Source organism: Lipotes vexillifer, unplaced genomic scaffold (genome assembly GCF_000442215.2).
Source record: "Lipotes vexillifer unplaced genomic scaffold, Lipotes_vexillifer_v1.1 scaffold749, whole genome shotgun sequence".
Lineage (NCBI taxonomy): Eukaryota > Metazoa > Chordata > Mammalia > Artiodactyla > Lipotidae > Lipotes > Lipotes vexillifer.
The window spans coordinates 2,209,550-2,220,165 of record NW_006782834.1 but is presented as its reverse complement, the minus strand read 5'-3'; the positions used below and the strand labels follow the sequence as shown (position 1 = coordinate 2,220,165).

The following is a 10,616-nucleotide window of genomic DNA, read 5'->3' as shown; positions in this document are numbered from 1 at the left end:
GGGAAAGAGAGAAATACCCTGACTTTTCCCTTCTCCCATCCCCAGTGTCCTATCAGTGCTTTCTGCTGCATTCCCAAATGCATCCTGCAGGTGCCAGAGCAGAGCAGGGACAGGTAAGGAACAAAGAGAGGGCAGACAGTTGTAAGCACACCCTATACTTGATTTGACTAAGTCCTGCTAGACTGCTCTCCATAATAACTAGCACCAGCTATACTCCTCTCAGCAGCATGTCCCCACATACCATCTACTCTTTATGGTCTACTAAACTCCAGAAAGTAGCAGTAGACATCTCTTCCATCCTCCTTTGAATGTGTCTAGACTATTGCAGATGCCTCAGGTAGCTCCTTAAATCTAGCAGCTTCCTGGAGCTCGGGAACCCATCCATCGATTGGGCCATGGCCTCTTGAGGGCATCAACCTCCTCAGTTTTTGGGTTTTCTTGGGTTTTTTTGGCTGTGTTGGGTCTTCGTTGCTGCACGCAGGCTTTCTCTAGTTGTGGCGAGCAGGGGCTACGCTTCGTTGTGGTGTGTGGGCATCTCATTGTGGTGGCTTCTCTTGTTGCGGAGCATGGGCTCTAGGCGTGCTGGCTCAGTAGTGGCGGTGCACGGGCTTAGTTGCTCTGTGGCACGTGGATCTTCCCGGACCAGGGCTCAAACCCGTGTCCCCTGCATTGGCAGGTGGATTCTTAACCACTGCGCCACCAGGGAAGCCCCACCTCATCAGTTTTATTTGTAAGGCCCTACTCGTCATTATGCTTAATGCTACTGACCAAGTGATAAATACACTTGTTGATTACTGGTGTCATGCCTTACCCCTTATTGTTATGATTTGGCTTGCAGACTGCATTGGTGGCAGTCTTCAACAAGCCACTTGTGGCACTGTGGAGGGAAATCTCTAGGGAGAGCCTGTGGGTGACGGAGAGAGTTGATACTCAGCCAACAAGCATAGTTTAAGACCATAATGGTTGTCAAAACACTGTGTTGGTTGATAAATAGGCTCTGCTCTGAGCAATGCTAAGTGACCTCTGCGCCCTGATTGCCTCAGCCACTTCCTTGCAAGTACCCCTCCCTCCAAGACCAGCAACTAAAGGGATATGTCTGGCCTGGCCAGGGGACTCTAGAACTCTGCTGCTACAATCTGGCTTGCCACTTTCCCAATTGGTTCTTGCATATGGCTTACTGGTTGTTAAATATTTTAAATATCCTTCCCCTGGAGGAGTATCACAAAAGAAGCATAGGGGAAAGTCTGTAGACTTTTGGGTGTCCTATGACTCCCAGGAGCCTCCTTTCTATGTGTGATGATGGCAGAGAGAATCCTCCAGGATTATATTCCTGATAGAAAATGCTCCATATGTATTTTGCTTTTTCTATTCATTTACAGCATACACAGTAAAGTACACAAGGCTGAAGTGTACCGCTCGTTGAATTTTTACATGTGTACACCCATGTATCCACCACCCAGATCAATATATAGAACATTTTTAGCCTGCCAGCTGGCCCCCTCCTGCCTCCTTTCCATCAATTACCCCAAATAACCATAATACCAACATCTATCACTATTACTTAATTTTGCCTGTTTTAAAAGTTCTGTAAATGGAAGCATAGAGTACGTACTCTTTTGAGTCTGGTTTCTTTTGCTCAACATGAAAAATGTCCTTCCTTTGTGATTTATTTGGCTATTTTTCCAAATTGTTAAGTTGGATTCTTAGCTCATTAATTTCAACCTTTCTTCTTTCTCTTTGCATTTTTTACAATTTTTAAAAATTGTGGCAAAATACATGTAACATAAAATTGACCATTTTAACCATTTTTAAGTGTACAATTCAGTGGCATTAATTACATTCACAATGTTGTGCAACCATCATGATTATTTCCAAAATTTTTCATCACCCCAAACAGAAAGTCTGCACTCATTAAGAAATAACTTCCCATTCCTCTCCCCCTTGAGTTCCTGGCAACCTCTTTCTGTCTCAATGAATTTGCTTCTTCTAGATATTTCATATAAGTGGAGATACACAATATCTGTCCTTTTGCTTCTGGCTTATTTCACTTAACATGATATTTTCAAGGTTCATGCACGTTGTAGCACGTATCAGAATTTCATTCCTTTTATGGCTGAATAGTATCCCATTGTACGTATATATCACATTTTGTTTATCCATGTATTTTTTGATGGACACTTGGGATGGTTCTACCTTTTGGTTATTGTGGATAATGGTGCTATGAACATACTGTACAAATAACTGAGTCCTTGTTTTTAATTCTTTTGGGTATATACCTAGGAGTGGAGTTGCTGGGTCATACAGCAAGTCTATGTTCAGCTTTTTAAGGAATGGCCAAACTGCTTTTCAAAGCAGTTGCGTCATTTTACGTTCCCACCAACAATGCACAAGTGTACCAACTTCTCCACATCATTGCCAACCTTTTAATTTTTTTTTCTCCTTCTTCTTCTTTTTTTTTTTTAGGCTGCACCGTGTGGTATGTGGGATCTTAGTTCCTGAGCAGGGGCTGAACCTGCGCCACCTGCAGTGGAAGAGCAGAGTTCTAACCACTGGACCCCCAGGGAAGTCCCTTTCTTTATTTTTATAGCCATTCTAGTTGGTGTGAAGTAATATCTCATCGTGGCTTTGATTTATATTTCACTAATGACTAATGATTTTGAGCATCTTTTCATGTGCTTACTGGCCATTTGTATATCTTTGGAGAAATATCTGTTCAAGTCCTTTGCCTATTTTTTAATTGGGCTGTTTGCCTTTTTGTTATTGAGTGGTAGGAGTTTTAAAAAAATATTCTGGATATTATACTCTTATCAGATATATGATTTGTAAATATTTTCTCCCATTCTGTGGATTGTTTGCTCTCTTGACAGTTTCCTTTGATGCACAACACAATGGTCTGTAATTTTTATGAAGTCCAGTTCATCTATTTTTTCTTTTGTTACTTCTGCTTTTGATATCATATATAAGAAACCATTGCCAAATCCAAGGTTATGCACATTTGCTCCTCTATTTTCTTCTGATTGTTATAGTTTTAGCTCTTAAAATTGTCTTTAATCCATTTTTGAGTTGATTTTGGTATATTCTCTAAGGTAAGGGTCCGATTTCATCCTTTTACATGTGGCTATCCATTATTTACTGAGGAGACTATTATTTCCTCATTGGTCTTGGCACCTTTGTCAAAGACCAGTTGGCCATTCATTTCTAGGCTCTAAATTCTATTCCACTGGTCTATACAGATGCTTTTGATTATTGTAGCTTTTAGTAAGTTTTGAAATAAGGAAACTTTGTTCTCTTTCAAAATTATTTTGATTATTTTAGGTCTCTTAACCCAAAATTCCATATAAATTTTAGGAAGAGTTTTCCATTTCTTCAAAAACCATCATTGGGACTTTGATAGGGATGCACTGAATCAGTATATCACTTTGGGTAGTACTGTTGTCTTAATAATAAGTCTTCCAAACCATGAACATGAGGTATATTGATATCTCCATTTATTTAGGTCTTAACCTTTCTCCTTTTTTAGTTTAATAATTCAAGGTGATTTCATTCTAAGTATCATTTTAGCTTCATCTCCCAGTTTTTGATATTCTTACATTTATTTTAAAATTTCTGTCTTGATATATTCCTTGACCCATGAAGTATTTGTCTTGCTTTATTTTCAAATAAATGCTTTTAAATATGATTTTATTATTGATATTTAACTTAATTGCAATATGATCAGGGTTGTGGGTTAAATGATACCAAGTCAGAGATGTGTAAAACTTGTTTTATGAACTTGAAAATATAATGTTGTATATGTTCTTGAGAAGAATGTTTTCTATGATTGTTGGATGCAAAGTTCAGCATATATCCATTAGATCAAGCTTTAAATTCTTTGCCCTCACTGATTTTTTTGGTCTGTTTGATTTATTACTGAGAGTTGTACTACAATCTTCCCATCAGGATAGTGTATTAATCAATTTCTTTTTGTGTATCTGTGTCTATCTGCTGTGCATGCGTGTGTGTGAATTGAACCTTGTATCATTTTGCATAATGATACATTTAATACTCTTTATATATCTCTAAGGATCTTTTTTGCCTTAAAGTCTATTCTGTCTGATATTAATATAGTTACATCAGGTTTCATTTGATTAATATCTACCTGGTACATCTTTCTTTATGTTTCTTCAATCAATGTATTTATCTTCTGATTAATTAAATAAAATAATTCAGTATTTTAGATAAGTTATTTTTGTTAATATCCACCGATTAGAATGTATTGATTTTATACAACCCACTTTTTAAAAGAATACCAACGTATTTACAGTTTTCTTTGTTCAACATTCCATCTCACATTGATATTCATTTGGGGATCATTTCCCTTTTATCTGAAGTGCAACCTTTATAATCTTCTTTAGTTATGGTCTTTTGATGATAAATTCTGCCAATTTTTGTTTGTCTGAAATGTTTTTGAGCCATATTATTGGAAGATAGTTCTGTCAAGTATGCAGTTCTAAACTGACAGTTGTTTTTACTCAAACCTTGATTATTTAATGTCTTTGACTTCTATAATTGCTTTAGAAGTTAGCTTTCAGTCTATTTTTTGTTCCTTTGTAAGTAATCTATCTTTCCTATCTGGCTATTTTTAATGTCAAATATTTGTCTTTTGTACTCACGGTGAAATGCTAAGTGAAATTATATTCTTATTTATCTTATTCAGAGTCCACTGTCCTTCCTGAAATTGAGAATTTGTATCTTTAATCAAGTCTGGAAAATTCTTAGCCATTATCTTTTAAAATATTGCCTCTCAATAGACATTTCTCCAAAGAAGACATACAGATGGCCAACAGGCACATGAAAAGTTTTTCAACATCGCTAATCGTTGGAGAAATGCAAATCAAAACCACAATAAGAAATCACCTCACACTTGTCAGAATGGCTATCATCAAAAAGTCTACAAGTAACAAATGTTGGCGAGAATGTGGAAAAAAGGGAACCCTCGTACACTGTTGGTGGGAATGTAAATTGGTGCAGCCACTGTGGAAAGTTCAAGGAACTGTGGAGGTTCCTTGAAAAATTAAAAATAGAACTACCATATGATCCAGCATTTCCACACCTGGGTATAGCCAAAGAAAACAAAAACACTAATTTGAAAAGATACATGTACCCCAATGTTCAGAGCAGCATAATTTACAATTGCCAACATATGGAAGCAACCTAACACCTTATCCAGATGCCAAGGGTTTCTACTAATCCAAGACCATTTTATAATATCTCAGCTTAAAGTTCTGTGTTTTTTGTTGTTCAAATGCTTTTTTTCTGGAAAGTACCATGCACTAAGTATTGCTGAGTATGTAGTAAAATGTTACAGAGATAGTAATTAGTCCTTGAGTGGGAAAGATCCAGTAACAGTGTTTGGCAACCCTGTTACGGGTATTTGAGTAACCCTCTTTGGAAATAAAATGGTCACACTATCTGCCAATAGGGCTAAAAACAAAACAAAACAAAACCCCATCATCCTCACTCTTAAATAACATCTACTTGTTGGATTACTGTACGTAACACATTTTACCTTCATGTTGCAAAAGAGAAAGAAGGGGAGAGAGAAGAGAATGAATGAGAGATTCTCTGAGTAATGACTATAATTAAGGCATGGAATGTGATGAAATAAAAAGAATCTTAGTTATTTCCTACCAGATATGAAATCAGATTTACTACATGGAGCAAATATCAACTTGTGAGGATACAGGAGTCATGAAAATAGGTGGTTTTTTAGTAATTCATACAACACTACAAACTAAGTAACAAGATGACAAAGACCAAGTCTGTTTTATCCCCCATTGCCTCCCCAGTGCCTAGCATGGCCATAACAAACAATATTTGTTAAATGAGGACCTACTGTGTGCTATGCACAGTACTAGGAGCAAGGTGGACATGACCCTAATCCTCAGTCCTAAGGAGAAATCCTACTTCCTCAAGGTAATAAAAGCTGGAGTTTGGAATCACACAAATATTAACGATATTATCGAGGATAATGAAAACAACTAACAGGGCTCCTTTTCATGATTACATTCATAGCTTTCTCTGTCAACTATTATAACAACTCCGTGGAGTAGCCGGGCAAATATTAACATCCCCAGTTCACAGTTGAGATAATAATAATAATACTCAGTAGTTACTGAGGGATTCTTACTTGCCAGCACAGCATTCAATGCTTTACATTCATTATCTCATTGAATTCCCCAATAACCCCATAGGCAGATACTACTATTTCCCTCATTTTCAGACTAGGAAATCAATGAAGCTAAAGCAAATTTAAGCAACTGTGCGGGGGTGGGGGGGTGGGGAATGCATAATTATTCAGTGGCAGAATCATGATTTATCTCAAGCGGTGGGACTCCAGGGTTTTCCACTGTGCCTAGAAAAGGCAGCTGAACACACAGAGCAGGTGAAGATGCTGGAGCTATTGCCAGTCGGGGCACCTTTATTACCACCCAGATATTTAACAGGTGCCCAACGGTGAAGCTAATTTATTCCCAGAGAGTTTAAAGACTCATCTTTAAATGACTACAAAAAGTATCCCACCATAACAGACACAATTTAACTACTGCAATAATTTTGAGAGAAGAGAATGTTTTGTTGCTATTTCCTCTAGAAGCAATGCTCACTATTTAAATCAGGAACATTCAGAAGCAGCAAGAGAACTTAGTAAACCCCAAATACATCCTCACGCAATCCATATTTACGTGGGCAACTGCGTATCACGGCCAACTGGATGGCAATTTTACTGCTGAAGTGAGTCCAAGCAAAAGAATCAAGCAACACAAGAGCTGGGAGGGACTCTGGAAACCGGCTGGTGACTAGCTAGATACCAGTGCGCAGCCCCCGATTTACTGAGGCGGTGAGATTCACGGAGTTCCAAGACCTCCAGAAAAGCATTCCGTGCCAAGAGGCCTTCCCACCATTAGAAATCAGTCTATTCCTTTCGCCCCCTTTCCACTCCTTCTCTTGCCCTCTCTCTAGCTGCTTTCTTCCTTTTCTTCAACACATTTTTTGAAACGGTGGTGAACAAAATAAACACGAACACGCCTTCCCAACAGATTAAAACATAATTAAACCAGGAACCTGATCCTTCGCGCTTCCCCTGCTACGGTCCACGCCCCGGGGCGCTGGAGAAGGTTCTGGTGAGGCGAGGGCTGGGGAACGCAGGGAGGCCCCGCGGACGCGTGTTCCCCGCTAGCAGCAGGCGGGCGCCCTGAGCGAGTCTGGGCAGCGCACAGTTCCGCGGGTCTCCTAGCGACCCGAGAGGCGGGGAAAACACACCACCGGAGGCCGGGTGGGCCGCCGGGGAACCACGGCTGACCTCAAGCGGCTGTTCGCACCCGCGGCGCGGGCCCGGGTGTCGGTGGGCACGGACTACAGGCCCTGGTAAGCGCGCGCACGCGCGAGGGCGCATCCTGCGGGTGGAGCGTGGGGGAAGCCTGCACCCTCTGCTTGCTGCGGCTGGGGGCGGGGGATGGCCAGGGGCCGCGGAGGACCCTTTCCTCCTCATGGTCCCCCGCAAAAATAGACCATAACCAGCGCGCGACGTTCCTCAACGCCAAGGACACCTTTTTTTGTTGTTGTTGTTATCCTCAGAGTCCCCCAGAGGATGTAGATGAATATACCCATTCCAGATGGGAAACTGAGTCCTCTGTGGAGACTGGTTTAGCCTGCTACCCGCCCTTCTCCGGGTTAGACAGCACCTGGACCCTTGGCCACCCAGCTGGTAACTGTGGCCAAGCTGAGCCCGTGTTTGGAGAGCACCTCGGGTACTGGGGTGGTCTGCTGCCGTTTTGAATGTGTTGATCTCGGAGAGACAGCAGTCAGCTGTCCTGAAGAGAGGTCGTAGTTCCCTGCCCAGGAATTGAACCTGGGTAGCCTGGATGAAAACCAGGAATCCTAGCCACCAGGGGCTAGAGGCTAGAAGCAAAGTTCCCCTGGCTCTTACCCCCATTGAAAGCAAGAATGTTTCAAGGAGGCAAAAACTGTAAAAACAGGTACAGCGTTTATTATTAGAGACACAGCACAATGTATGGGAGAGCACACACTGAAACAGTTTATTTAAGTCAGGAGCTAGGCAGAAATACACACCCAGGGAGAAAGGGTATGGGCGTCCTCTCTTAATGAGGAGGAGACAGTAAGTCAGAAACTAGGCGGAAGTACACAACAGGAGAGAAGTGCTGGCCTCCTGATTGAGAAAAGCAGTGAAGAGGTGATTTAAATCCCTTCTATAGGACAGTCCTTCCAGGTCTTTGTTTACATCTGGCCAATTATCTTGCTTCTTCCTTCACACCTGACTGGTCCTAGGATGCTCCCCAACATGCGTGTGCAAATTTTTGCTAAGATGGAGCCCACTGCAGAGGCCTGTGGGTGCATGTCCACACTTACTATGGGGTGGCGCCCCTCCCTTTTTGACCCCCAAGGAGCCTTCCTGCGCATGTGCAGAAGGGACGTTTTCCTGACCTCAGGAGTGGTCATCTTACTCTTAACTTCAGCAGAGCTCAGCTTCTGCCGCTAGCTTTCCTTGGAGTGTCTGGGGGAGAACAAAGCTTCAATTTTACTCCACGTGACAGACACCAGCTGTCCAGCCCAGGGGCCCATCTGTCTCCTACCTCTGTCACTGCCGCAGGACAGGAAGCTGAGGCTTTCTGCCTTTGCTGATTCCTCGAGCTGCTTATGAGAATGGAATTCGGCTCTCTTGTAGGCAGCATGATGTGGTGGTTAAGATTACAAAGCCTAGAATCAGAAAGGCTGGAGTTGAAGGCCAGTTTTCCTCTTGTTTGACTGGTGACCTTAGGCAACTTAGTTGCTGTTTCTGGACTCAGTTTTCCTACCTGTAAAATGGGGACAATAAAAGGAATCAGCTTTATAGGATTGTTGTGAGGATTTACTGACGTAGCACCTGTGAAGCAGTTACTGCCACATACATGCACTGTATACATGTTAGCAATTATGAACTCTTTGAGAATCTCTCCCCACCCCCATTTTCAAACTGTTTGCTTTGAAATAATTATAGACTCACAAGAAGTTGCAGATATAGTGCAGAGGCCCCATATACCCTTCCTCCAGATGCTTCCAGTAGTACCATCTTGCATAATGATAGTACATTACCAAAGCAGGAAATCAGCACTGGCGCAGTATATGAATTAGACGGTAGACTTTACTTGAATTCCACCAGTTTTCACTTGTGTGTGTGTGTGTGGTTCAGTAAAATGTCATATGTATACGTCAAGATACAAAACTGTTTCCTCACCGCAAGGGAACCACTTCATACTATCCCTTTATTATCATTCATTTTCCCACCCACAACCCTTGGCAACCACTAATTTGGCCTCCATTTCTATAATTTTGTTCTTTTGAGGATGTTAGATAAATAGAATAATACCTTTATTAAAGGTATAAAACTTTTGAGATCGGCTCTTTTTCATTCAGCGAAAGCCCTTGAGATCCATCCAAGAGATTGTGTGCATCAACAGTTAGTTCATTTTTACTGCTGAGTTGTATTTCGTGGCATGGACGTACCATGGCTTATCCATTCATGTGCTGAAAGACATTCAGGTCGTTTCTAGCTTTTAGCTATTATATATAAAGCTGCTATGAACATTTGAGTACAGGTTTTTGTGTGAACATAAGTTTTCATTTCTTTAGGATAAATGCCTGACACTCTTGCAATTCTTAAAAGTGGAAATATCCAAGTATCATATAGTGACTGTGAAAATAGTAAATGTTTAGAAAAAATGTGTTATTTTCTGGGTCAAGCAAAATTTTTCATGAACTTAACAGAATGCAGAGTGGTAAGCTTATCAGCTATGAGAGGTAAAGTGGGGTCATGGGAAGCCCTCCAGCCAGATTGGTTGCCTTATTCACCTCTTTGGAACTCAGTTTCCTCATTGAAAAGTGAGGAAGGTGGACTAGATTTCTTTCAAAGTTTCTGCCAGCTCTAACAATCTATGAGGTTTGAGCTAGCTGCCACATTTTCCGCATTTTAAGTTGTATGACTGTCCTTAAGTAAAAATATTGGTTATCAGATTTGATTTTATGAAGTGCTTGGGTGTTTGAATTTGTTGTAAATGTGTGGAAAATACACTTTGGTAAAGATATTTAATACTGTGGAGGGTAACTTGCTAACAGGTCATACTGAGTGGGTCATCAAATCTCCAGATTAGATGGAATTTCGACATCCCCACCCCTTAGCTATTTGAGTGACTTATTAATTGCAAAGGGCAACTCTTCGTTAACTCACGTTTTCATATCCTTTCATTTAGATCTTCGCAGTAGAGATGGGTTAAGCCCTTAAAACACACATGCATGCACAGCAAGCAAGAAGTTTCTAGGACTCATAAGAAAAGAATAGAGATCAAGCTGGAACCTCTTAAAAATGTTTTGTGCCGGGCTTCCCTGGTGGAGCAGTGGTTGAGAGCCAGCCTGATGATGCAGGGGACACGGGTTCATGCCCCGGTCCGGGAGGATCCCACATGCCATGGAGCGGCTGGGCCCGTGAACCATGGCTGCTGAGCATGCGTGTCTGGAGCCTGTGCTCCGCAACAGGAGAGGCCACAACAGTGAGAGGCCCGCAGACCGCAAAAAAAAAACAAAAA

General features: G+C 41.4%; 1 protein-coding gene across 1 annotated transcript in view; it reads left to right on the top strand.

Annotated features, from left to right (window-relative positions):
* The first annotated feature begins 5,910 nt into the window (after positions 1–5,910).
* The window catches only part of FAM47E (family with sequence similarity 47 member E), a 32,258-nt gene continuing 27,552 nt past the window's right edge, over positions 5,911–10,616 (top strand). The window contains exons 1-3 of the mRNA XM_007455440.1: positions 5,911–5,955; positions 7,274–7,381; positions 7,615–7,787. Of these exons, the coding sequence (XP_007455502.1) occupies positions 5,911–5,955; positions 7,274–7,381; positions 7,615–7,787 (326 nt within the window). The remainder of the gene's footprint in view (positions 5,956–7,273; positions 7,382–7,614; positions 7,788–10,616) is intronic.